Genomic DNA, 12863 nt, shown 5'->3' with positions numbered 1-12863 from the left:
GGAATTCATAAAAAGTGGGAGGGACATGAAAGGATCTACATATTAGATGAATGACCAGTGTCCAAAAGAAATCCAAGAATAGCAAAAGAAACTTCTTCCACTCCTCAAACAGTTTTGAGGAAAAGGGAAAATGTATATATACGTGTGTGCATGTGTGTATGTGCAAAAGAAAGAAAAAAAATCTATATGGATGTCATCATGTGAACGTGTGTGTTAAAAGGGTGGGTTTGGAATTGTTTAGTGTTATTATTATCCGGTCAGGACTGAGCTGTTCAGGACTGCGCTCTTCTGGACAGAGATCTCCGATGTTGTTTGTGAGATCTGCTGGAGCCACTCGCCTCTAGCTTGGGAGTCACCACACCGAGTGCTCCAGTTACCACTGGGACTACTGTTACCTTCATCCTCCACATCTTCTTGAACTCTTCTCTGAGCTCTTGGTATTTCTCAAGCTTCTTGTGTTCCTTCCTCCCGATGTTGCTGTCATTTGCTACATCTATCACTATGGCTGTCTTCTTCTGTTTGTCTACCACCACTATGTCCGGTTGGTTAGCCACCACCATTTTGTCCGTCTGTATCTGGAAGTCCCACAGGATCTTAGCTCGGTCATTCTCCACCACCCTTGGGGGCATCTCCCATTTTGACCTCGGGACTTCCAGGCCATACTCAGCACAGATGTTCCTGTACACTATGCCGGCCACTTGGTTATGGCGTTCCATGCCTGCTAGCATCTTGCACCCTGCTGTTATGTGCTGGATTGTCTCAGGGGCACCTTTACACAGCCTGGTGTCTTGCCTGGTGTGATAGACCCTAGCTTCTATGGATCGTGCGCTCAGAGCTTGTTCTTGTGCTGCCATGATTAGTGCCTCTGTGCTGTCTTTCAGTCCAGCCTTGTCCAGCCACTGGTAGGATTTCTGGATATCAGCCACTTCCTCTATCTGCCAGTGGTACATACCATGCAGGGGCCTTGCCTTCCATGGTGGTTTCTCCTCTTCCTCAGGTTTCCACTACCTGAGGTATTCACTGGGCATACGGTCGGTTGGGGCCATCTTCCTGATGTATTCTTGGATGTTCGTTGTCTCATCCTGGACTGAGGTGTTGACACTCACCAGTCCCCGGCCTCCTTCCTTCCGCTTAGCGTACAGCCTCAGGGTGCTGGACTTGGGGTGAAACCCTCATGCATGGTCAGGAGCTTCCTTGCAGGGTACCTGATCACAGGCAGGGCATAGGTGTTGATAGCCAGGATCTTGTTATTACCGCTCAGCTGACTCCTCAGAATTTGCCTGACCCACCTCCTGTCATCCATGTACAGTGGGTGGCTTACAACTGCTCCATTCCACAGTTGGTATCCGTAGCCGGTCTTGTCAGTGATCTCACTGAGGGGGTTCAGGCCTATGCAGAACAGCAGTGGGGACAGAGCATTTCCTTGGTAGATCCTGCACTTGATGCTAATGAACTAAAGACCCAGACAGAGTTTTAATTGATTTGGAAGCCTGATTAGGCTTAAAATTTTCCTTTTTGCTAAAGCATATAGTTAGGGCTGGACCAGGGGACCCTGAATCCTCCCTTAGTTATGCTGCAATAGGTGTAGGCTGCTGGGGGATTCCCATGATGCACTGGGTGTTTCTTCTTCACTCACTACAGTGGCTTGCAAAAGTATTCGGCCCCCTTGAACTTTTCCACATTTTGTCACATTACAGCCACAAGACCAACACAAAGTGGTGCACACGTGAGAAGTGGAACGAAAATCAGACATGATTCCAAACATTTTTTACAAATAAATAACTGCAAAGTGGGGTGTGCGTAATTATTCAGCCCCCTTTGGTCTGAGTGCAGTCAGTTGCACATAGACGTTGCCTGATGAGTGCTAATGACTAAATAGAGTGCACCTGTGTGTAATCTAATGTCAGTACAGATACAGCTGCTCTGTGACGGCCTCAGAGGTTGTCTAAGAGAATATTGGCAGCAACGACACCATGAAGTCCAAAGAACACACCAGACAGGTCAGGGATAAAGTTATTTAAATTTAAAGCAAGCTTAGGCTACAAAAAGATTTCCCAAGCCTTGAACATCCCACGGAGCGCTGTTCAAGCAATCATCCAGAAATGGAAGGAGTATGGCACAACTGTAAACCTACCAAGACAAGGCCGTCCACCTAAACTCACAGGCCGAACAAGGAGAGCGCTGATCAGAAATGCAGCCAAGAGGCTCATGGTGACTCTGGACGAGCTGCAGAGATCTACAGCTCAGGTGGGGGAATCTGTCCACAGGACAACTATTAGTCGTGCACTGCACAAAGTTGGCCTTTATGGAAGAGTGGCAAGAAGAAAGCCATTGTTAACAGGAAACCATAAGAAGTCCCGTTTGCAGTTTGCCACAAGCCATGTGGGGGACACAGCAAACATGTGGAAGAAGGTGCTCTGGTCAGATGAGACCAAAACCTTAGACTAAGGCGCATTGGTTTCATTGATTCCTGCAAAAGCCTAACTTTTTACCTGAAATTGCATGTGATTACAGGGTAATTGCACCTTAGTTGTGGGTCTTAGTGTGCAATTGCTTGATTGTTTCCAGCAAAAACACGACTTCTTATTAACATGTTACTTTAGGTTGAAGTTGTAAAATGTTGCTTTTTTTGTTTCTTTCTTTGTTTTTTGTTCATCCTAGTCATAAAAAGGAAGAGAACATTTTTGAATCTTTTGTTTTTAGAGCTTGCGAGTGCAACTGAACTGGATGAATTTTACTAAAAGTTAAAGAGCCAGCAGCTTGAATTTGCTTTCCTTATATTTTTTATTTCTTACTGTAAACTGGTGACAGAGCAGTGAAACTTTGTTATTTGAAATGTAAAAAATTTCAGATAACAACAACAAACAAATAACAATAATCTGCTTAAAGCAACATTAGTAACTGTGGCCATCTCATAAATCCCAGTTTTCCACCGACACTAAGGCTAGATCCATACATACATAAAATTTTTAATTAGGATTTTCAGCTTTTGTTATGAAAAATATCTCTGTTTCTGTCTGTGTATCTCTCTGAACCAGATCTGAACTGTAAAGAAGTTATTTAAAGATAAATAATGCCAAAGCAGATAACAGATTTAGTATCACTGCATAACTTTATAGCTCTAATAAAGGCAAAATGCTAAAAATGAGAATTTATGGTGTTAGAATATCAGACAGTCTTTCATGGTAATACTCGTAATTTTCTTTGCAGTCCTCCCACAGATTCAGAGGCTGATCCTCATTCTCAACAAATGTATCCCAGGTGTAAGAGAAATCTAGAGGCTTCATCATCCTCAGTTTACAGCCTGCAGCGTGCAGGGTCCTCAGCCCAGCCTGGATCTCTCCTTCCTCCCACTCAAACAGCCGAGCAGCAAAGATATTCAACTTAAGATTTTTCCGGTCCTTCAATAGTTCAGCTATCTTTGTAGCACAAGTTGAACAGGGACTGGAGGACACGTACCTGGAAAAAAACAAGGCAGAATTCAAATTAAAATACATTTCTTTTTACTTGTCAGTATACAGCAAAATCTAATTTATGTCACTGGATGCTTTTATTGTATCTAGTTTGATTGTCTCATAGTCTGAGAACAAATGATATACCAGACGAACAGTGTGGGGCTCAGACATATTCCACATTTTACACAGGTACACAGGAGTCTCACACTGAACTGTCCACCCAGGCCACCATCTGGTATGGAGCAGAATTTTGCTTTAAAAAAGGCAGGAAAAAAACACCTTTTAGATGTTGCAGCCTTTTACATACAATGAATGCCTTTTGTGATAAAGCTTCAAGGTATTTATGTCTCCTCTCAAGCTCAAATGAGGGATCTGCTGCTTGTTAATCAAACATGTAAACCAGTATTCTATGGAGCCAAACCAAATAGAAGGTGGCCTGATAGAGTTGTCTTTTTGAGTTCTTTTGCAGTGTTTCAGTGAGATCAATTTTAACATCCATTTTGCTGAGGTTTCAAATACTGCAGATGCCTTCACCTTTTGCGTGTTTACCCATCTTGTCTAATGAAACAGCCTAGCTGAGCAGGTTCAGGCTCAGTGCGCACTGAAAACTATTTGATTGGATAAATGTAATAACTTCAACCAGCTGTTCTGTTAACAACCCATGTTCATTTTCATTAATAGTTTTAACTAATAGTTTTAATTCCCCCTGTCATTATTGTATGTATGATTTTTGCCTTGAAGGGTGAAACTAGAGGTGAGTGGGTCTAAAATGGAGACTTCTGACCTGACTGAAACAAGAAATAAGTTTTGACTAAACTGCCACGTTCTCAAGACCACACGATACTTTAAACAAATATTGTACCAGGTGACTGTATATTTGACTGCAGGGTTGCAATGTGGCAAACACTGAGCGAAGAAGGCCTCCTCAGCATGAGTCCCAGCATGTTCATCCTCCAGGTAGCCTCTTAGCAGTCCATCTGATGTGTTTCCTTTATCCACCAAGTAACAAAGTAAGGTCTTGTTGCGTCCTGAAGAGTATTCAACATTCTTGAACTGGAACTTATAGATAAAAGGATCTATCCTGTCCCTGTATAAAACAGAATAAGTGAAAAAAAAACATTTGCTGACATAATATTTTATACATACACAGTTAAAGATGCATTTTTCAATCTCGTAGAGAAAGAAACAAAATGGTCTTATATATAGTCAAAAACGGGGGCGCTAGTGAGCCCCGAATGGAGTAGACATGGTTCTGTGGAGCTCCTCATACTCTCTTCACATTTTGGACTTTATTGCCTTATCTCTCAGAATTCCTGATTTCACTGAAGAATACTTGTTTCCTAACTCAAACAGGATGCCCAAATCAAAAGCTAAAAAGCTAAAAAGCAGGATAAGCCTCTGAACAGGACCAACACCGCTCCCCCTGAACCAGTCGACGAAGCTGAGCTAACCTCGGAGCCTGCTAAAGACGTGGACAATGGTGATAAAAGTTTTTTCAAGGTTCTTTCTGAAATTCAGAAAATAAATATCATGATGACTGAAAGGTTTGACAGTCTTGAAGTGTCTCTTGCTATATCACAGGCATCTTAGACGAGTATCTGCGGTCGGCTACAGGAGGTTGAAAACGCTAGCTCTGATCACCACCATCGTCTTTCCCTTGTTGAGAAAACATGTTTAAAATTACAAGCGGATAACGAGGCGATCATCATCCCCGGGTAACTATAGCGTGGATTCATCGCGTTCAAGTGAGAGAGAAGACACTACAGCTTGCTTGGGAGCAGTTTCCCTTGAACTTTAATGGCAAGGCGATTCACATCCTCCCTGACTTCCCGACGAAGGTGGTGAAACAGCGACAGGTCTTCCAGGACGTGCGTAAACGCCTAATGGATGCTGAAGCTCGGTGTAGTTTCTACTATCCAGCGCGTTTACGGGTAACGCATGGCTCCCTGGTCAAGGCGTTCACCACGCCCCGTGAGGCTGAGGATTTTTTGGGAACTATACAGGAAGGCATCTCTGATATCTCATTTGAAACTCATTGCATCGGGATGTATGTGACTATTTCATTTTTCTCTCAACTATGTTGGCATTGAGGGTATATATATATTTTTTCTTTTTTTGTGGGGGGAGGTTGGAAAGCTCGTCACCTTGGACCGTTTAGTTCGTAATGGTCATGTGGACCCTCTGTGAGTATGCGGGGTTTTTTCTTTGTCTGGGAAAGTGGGATGGGGGGAAGAGGGTTATGTTTTTTGTGTTGTCGGTATGTTGTACTTATTAATGTTATACAAGGGCAATTCATGTGTACACTGCTATTTATTATTTCTGGAGTGAATCCTAATTCATCATCGCTAAGTGGTGGCATTAGATTTGTGAGCTGGAATGTGCGAGGAATGGGGCATGTGCACAAATGAGCTAAGGTTTTTTCTCGCTTGAAATCGCTAGCTGCTGATGTTGTGTATCTTCAGGAATCTCATATGAAACAGACTAAAGAGAGGTTGCTCAGGTGCTCCTGGACTAATCATATTTTTCAGTCGACATTCTCCAGTAAAGCCCGAGGAGTGGCTATATTGATCCGTAGAACAGTCCCATTTAGACATGAGTCCACGGTTAGTTAGTTAGTGATCCGAATGGTCGATTTGTTCTGGTGACAGGCCATATTCATGCAACCCATGTTACTTTATTGAATTTATATGGTCCTAATTTTGATAGCCCAGCTTTCTTTTAACAAATATTTAATTTGTTACCTAGTCTCGCTGATACTCATGTAATTTTAGGAGGCGATTTTAATTGTGTACTTGATAAACACTTGGATAGATTCTACTCAAACCTCCCAGTTGATTAACGCTTTGACTGTTCTGAATAATATGTTGAGTTCTACTAACCTAGTTGATGTTTGGAGACTGTGTAACCCTACTGGTAGAGATTACTCTTATTTTTCACAAGTGCACAAATCGTGCTCCAGAATAGATTATTTTTTGCTTGATTCTAAATTGATGTCTAAAGTTGTATGCTCAACTTATCACAACATCTTGATCTCGGATCACTCTCAAACCACTTCTGTGGAACAAAACAACAGGGTAACTGGCGTTTTCACCCGTCACTCCTGTCTGAGACATTCTTTTGCCAATTTATGACAACTAAAATATCAGAATTCTTGGAAACAAGACGTTTCTGATTCGATTTTATGGGAAACATTTAAAGTGGTAATGCAAGGAGATTTCTTTTGAAACTTCGAGGAAAAAAAGAATGCCGGAAACGCCTGTTAGAAATAGAAATTGAATTAACACAGTTAGAACAGGACCACAAGGCCTCGTCTTGTCCCTCTTTGTTTCAAGACATCATTAAAAGGAAGTTTGAGTATAACACAATTTTATCTAGTCAAATAACAAATCAGCTATTTAGGATCAGACAGAAGCATTTTGAGTTTGGAGATAAACCCCATAAGCTTCTTTCTCTGCAGCTGAGAGGCCTTAAATCAAGATCAGGCGAAATTTTAATCAGCCCTAAAGCTATTAATGAGTGATTTAGAGAATATTATGAAGAGCTCTATATGTTGAAATCTTGGGGCAATATTTCTGATTGGTTAAGAAAATGAATGACGCTGCACTAGAGGCTTTAAACTCAGAAATTACTATTGAAGAAGTTTCAAAAGCTATTAAGTCATTCCCCAATGGAAAGTCCCCAGGCCCAGATGGGTTTGGCATTGAATTGTATAAAAAATACTCTGAAAAGGTGGTCCCGCTTTTATTGAGAATGTTTGAGCATTCTTTCCATACTCAAGCATTTCCCCGTACGCTATATGAAGCTAATATTTCTTTGTTATTGAAAGAAGGAAAGGATGAAACACTAATGACGAAACATTTCTCCCACAAAACGCTATGTCCAGATGAACAGAATCAACTTTTGGAGATTTGCTTCCCTGGATGATTGAGAATGCATCAAGATGTTGTCTGTTGTTTTTTTAGTGTCTTTTTTTTCCTTATATCAAAAAATCCCAATAAACATACTTAAAAAAACGTCAAAAACAAGAGACGAAAGGCTCACTGGTTTTTTGTATTTTTTTTTTTAATCAGTTTTGTAGGAGAAAAACGTAAAAGTGGACACTTTCTTTAATTATTGTAAGCGACTTGTAATGAGATTAGCCTGGTACATGAGGTTATAAAAGTCGGAATAGGCTTTCTTGTTTTGTATCCAAAACATCTGAAGCTTGAAATAAAACTTGAGTTTCTTTTTTTGACCTTTTTAACTTCTTTGTGAAAACAGGTTGCTTTTTGACCAGTGACTGTATAAAAGATGAATGACATGGTTCCACTTCCAACAACTGCACAGAAATGAAACCAAAATTTCCTGTTTGTGCAGGCTGCCATGTTGCACATTTGGAGCCAGATTCTGCACAGCAGTGACTTCAGGTAGAGTCACTGCGTCAAACCCCAACCACAAACCTCAGCTCTACTTTAAAGATGGCACCATACCACTTTTTTATGTCTGATACTGATATCATAATTTTTGGATTTTTGCCGATACCGATATGAATCTGATACAGTCTTTTATAATCAATGAAACTGTTTTTTTAATGTTTTACTCCATTTTGTATAGGGTCATACTCAAGTTTGAAAAAACAAAACACTAAAGCTATTCTAGGTTATACCCATATCCAAATAATACACTGGACCCAAAATATTTCGCAGTTCAGCAATACTGATCTTTCTGTTTAAACTTTTAGCAGAACTTTAAATCTAAGTATTTAAAGAAATATTCAGAAAGTAACATAAAATACAATTTTATGCAGATTTCAAAAACTTTTTGGTTCTGAAAAAAAGAAGTGCAATACTAGGACAAAATAAAGTTAGTATTCAACAACTTAAAAAATTGACCCTTCTATACTTTAAGCTGAACATAAATAGATTTCCAGAGTGGAAAGCAGTGCAAATAAATGCAAACACAGCTTCACGATACTCATCTGTTATCAGGATGGATGTCAGTGTAAGCTGTTTCTATCACGTTTAACCTGAGAAAGAATTTCATGTAATTTCTATACAACACTTAACAAATGTATGACAAAAGTGTTTTTCATAGTTTTTTTTTCCGAATCACCAAACTGTTTAGCCATGTGTCGTTCCAAGGTAGGTATCCCTGATAGAAACCATTTCTCTTGCGTTGGGAGCACATGCTGGGCGCTCCAAATCACGGACAAACAGTATCCCACATTCTTGATTTTTAGTTCACAAACACTTCTTATAATGACTACCTACTCCTGAAACTTTGGAGGTTTTAGTTACAGGAGGATAAAAACTAATTATCAGGCAAAATGTCCTTCATTTGTTAGAATAATCCCCTACAATACCACGTGAGAACAATAAATATATAATTTTCTGCTGTAACCCTCAAACTGAATGGTAATGTAACCACACTCACTTTTCACTTTTTCAAAAAACTAAAACATCACTACTTCCATGTCTAATTGTGTGTAATGGAGGCGGAGTAAACTGGATCTCTGTGCCCAGCAAATGCTCGTGACACAGGGGTAACTTATCTTGTCGGGGATACCTACCTTAGCACAACACTTGGTTTGGCAGCGTGTAGCAAGGCTCCAGATGCTTACAGTGTGAACTCCAGACTGCCCGACAGGTCTCATACACAGCAGCTGCTCTGTCACGTGACGCATACTGCTCCAACGTGCTAAGGTTGGCCTGGCCTATGCATTGTTGCAAGTTTTGTGAGATGCTTTTGTGTTATTTAATGGATCGGATTACTTTTCTCCCCGATATCCGACAAGTAATTTAGGTCAGATTAAGACCGATACCGATAGTGTATATCGGATCGGTCCATCTCTAGTTTACTGTGACTGACAGCTTGCTAAATTAAGATAAATACAACCACGTTGCTATAATTAAAAAGACATATGCCTTAACAGCTTATAGTTGATCAGTTTGTTGCTCCTATCATTAAGAACTTTGCTAGATTAACCGTTTAGCATGCACACAGTGTTAGAGGCTTGTGCTAGCTAGTTAGCAATGCTTCACACCTGTGTTACTCTTGTAGTCTATATAGTCGAATGATTCGGCACTCCTATTTTAGACTGAGATGACATCAGCTGCCCACTGCACAGAGGCCCAGAGGAAGTGTTAATGTCAGAAATATCTGAAAATTAAATGTTGTCCTTTAGGATTTTAACTAAGACTGAGGATCAGACCCATTTTGCACTCACAGGTCACTCTACAGCCTGGTAACATGGGAACTTTAAATAAAATGTTCAATGTAAAAACATAGCAGCAGGTTTCATATAAGTGTAATTAGATCTTTTTATTTGTTAACAGGATCCAGAGTCCATATTATTATCTAAAGATACATTCACCCTGAACAAAGATGGGTGAAGAAGACCATCAGGAACAAGCTGTTCCCACTAATATGGAGGAGGCGGTGTTTATGAAGCTAGACAACAGGGGGCGATAAAGACATTTTGGCTTAATTTTTGGGGAGTTGTTAGGTCATCGGTGTTTTACATGGATGTTTTACATGTTCTAAAGTCATTGTTTTTTCCGAAAGCTGAATTTAACACATGGGCATTTTCTGCCTGTAGGACAAAACCATGCATGACAAGTATTGTCCCAGATTGGTGGGAGATATCATCATCCATGGAAAATCAGATTAGATCAAGGCAACACAGAGAGAAGTTAGCCAACTATCAGAACTGCAGAAAACTGCGATGACGAAAGGAATACCTACAAAATATCCTGTCAGTGGCCGGAGAACTATATGAAAAAACCCCCACCAAGGTTGGAGATGGAGCAATACTGGAAGAGTATATGGGAGATGGACAGAACGCATAACATGCTCAGTGGCTAGTAGAGCTAACACCACGCAGACCACAGCAAAATGAACATGTTACAGTAACAGACATCTAAGAAAGAGTCGCAGAAAAAACAGACAGAAAAACTGTGTAAGATGCATTTATTTTAAAATAAATTTGTCAAAGGGGTAACCTACCCTGTAATTATTTCAAAAGGAGGTAGTTCCATTGGCTCCAACTGAAAATCTCCAGTATGGCAACTGGTGGTTGCTGCTTCAGCTGATGCAACTTCTCTATTATCCACAGTTTCCTGTTCTTTGTTCTTTTTTTCTTTTGCATCCTTTGCGATTTCAGCAACTTCATTTTCTTCTTTTTGTCTTCTTTTTACGAGTGTTTGACATTTTTCATCCATGGCCAAAGAAATATACTGTCAAGGGAGGTAAGGACTAGTGAGCAAGAAGGAGAAGAATGATAGATGGGGGCAGGGCTGAGAAAAAGAAGAAAGGAATGCAGCCAATGAGAGAAGGAGAGAGTCAAAAGGAGCAGCCCATATAGGTGAGACAGTAGTTCACAGGATAAATCTGGCTAATATTAAGTTTTGTTTATTTGTTTGTTTGGTGTCAAGGTGAGGAAATCTAAGGGGAACAATTTCACAGAGATTACAGCAAATAACTAAAAATCTCTGAGAGATAGGTGACAACCCACATTTATTCTTGGAACAGAAATGCAAAGATATTTAAAAACAAAAAAACTTTATCAGCACTTTAATCTAAAAATAGCAGGAATGGGATTAGCCTTTAAAGGCTTAATTGGGTCAAACCAGAGTAAGACGCACAGAAGCAGCTGCCCGGTCTGTGAGCTGCAGCTATTTAAAGACCTTGAGAGTGGGGGAAGCATTGCTAAATTTGTTGTCAGTGATGTAGTGTAACTGTAAGAGGCACAGAGAGACATTCTGGATAAAAGAGAATGTCTGGTGAAAGAGGCCAAATATTCAGAAAGCAGAAGACTGTTCAGTTTCAGTGTTAGTATCTTAGAAGCACATGCCTGGGTGTGAATAGAATTAAAAAGGGTGTCAGAACAGGGCCCACCTCTGTATGAAAAGACCACATTTGGTATTCTCTTTAGAAAGTGCTAAACTAATATATATGTGAGTATTTCTTATAACACATTCATTTTAATTTCACCTATATTGTAGAAGCATTTAGCATACTTTTTAAAGTTATTTGTTTAAAAAGAATCACACAAATGAATTCATTCATATTCATTTATTTTTTTTATTCAGCTGCTCTTTTGACAAAAAAGTCAAATGTTTGTCATCAATTGCTTTGAGTACTGAGATCAGAATAGCGCTCTATAAGAACCAGCCCATGGCTTAGTCGGGCCGCTTCCGGGTGGTGGGGGGACCCTCGGGTCTCTGGGCCCGGGGGGGGGGGTGTGTCTGCTCTGGCGTAGCTGGCTGCTGGCGGAGCCTGTGGGCACATCGTCACAGCTTTCTGTGCACAGTGCCTGCAAGGTGACTGCCCCGTCTGGGGCTCTCCTCAGCTCTTTTCTAGGAGGGTGGCGTGACAACCCCTTCAGTGGTCCTCCTTGGGATCTTGTGCTCTGGAGGGCTTCTAGATTTCTGGTGCCTGGATCTCCTTCCATGGCAGCAAGGCTATGGTTCCCTACTATTAGGTAGGTATGTAGGTGAGGAGCTCTTGAGTTTGAGAAGAAATTGTAGAAAAGCAGAGCGTCACTGGCGATCTTCCAGACTTGAAGTATTTCTCCAGGCTTGGAAAGACTCGTCTTTTTTTCAATCATCGATGGCTGCAGCGAAAGCAAATTATTTCTCAAATCATGACTGATAAGCATAACTCAAAACTTTTATTAAACAGTGTCGCAACTTACAGAGAGTAAGTCAACTCTCTCCTCTTCAAATTTGACAGCTCATGACTTTCTTATGTTTTTCAGAGACAGGGCTGAAACACTTAGGAATCAGATTACTCCCTCCTTGAGCGGTTCGTCAGACTACTCAGCTGCTTTGCCTGTTGGTGCTGATAAACTGTTCTCTGACTTCAAGGTTACTTCCCTGTCTGTATTAACTAAGATTGTAAATGCAGCTCGTTCTACAACCTGTTCTTTGGATCCTCTACCAACCTGGGCAAAATGGCTGCTCTCGGGGGCTCTAAGTGTTAAGGAACTAGTGATGCGCGAATCATGAATGAATCGTTCAATACTCGAGAATCACTTTACTGACTCATGAATCATGATTCACAAGCCCAACTGACTCACAGACTCATCCCTGTTGCTGTTAGCAGCAATGTATCTAACTTATAATTAAAATTGTGGAGAAAAACACAACATCCAGTATCTTAACAAAAAAATTTCTGCTCTGAACTGGAAGAAAAAACCCTGAGGAGAAGCTCATCAAGACAATAGCTCCTCGGTTCACAGTAGCATCGCTCTGCTAACATGCTAACAGCACATTTGAGCTACTCACCCCCTCCCTCTTGTGCTGAATCGTAGGGTAAGCGAATCACTCAGGACTCACTCACCCCCTCCCTCCTGTGCTGAATCCTTGGCTGTATCCCAATTCAGGGTCTGCAGCCTTAAAGTACGCAGCCTCAACGATCCTCAAGGGC

General features: G+C 40.9%; 1 protein-coding gene across 1 annotated transcript; it reads right to left on the bottom strand.

Annotated features, from left to right (window-relative positions):
• Positions 1 to 2378: 2378 nt before the first annotated feature.
• apobec2a (apolipoprotein B mRNA editing enzyme, catalytic polypeptide-like 2a) lies at positions 2379 to 10730 on the bottom strand. Its single transcript, XM_005950406.2, has 3 exons — positions 10440 to 10730; positions 4318 to 4542; positions 2379 to 3459 (listed from the first exon to the last, which is right to left on the bottom strand). Exons 1-3 carry the CDS (start codon positions 10652 to 10654, stop codon positions 3153 to 3155), a joined length of 747 nt encoding a protein of 248 aa, XP_005950468.1. The 5' UTR covers positions 10655 to 10730; the 3' UTR covers positions 2379 to 3152.
• Positions 10731 to 12863: the final 2133 nt, after the last annotated feature.

The sequence above is a fragment of the Haplochromis burtoni genome, unplaced genomic scaffold (genome assembly GCF_018398535.1).
Source record: "Haplochromis burtoni strain Fernald_Lab_line unplaced genomic scaffold, NCSU_Asbu1 Contig_775, whole genome shotgun sequence".
Lineage (NCBI taxonomy): Eukaryota > Metazoa > Chordata > Actinopteri > Cichliformes > Cichlidae > Haplochromis > Haplochromis burtoni.
The sequence above is the reverse complement of the archived record's forward strand: the minus strand, read 5'-3'. Positions and strand labels throughout refer to the sequence as shown.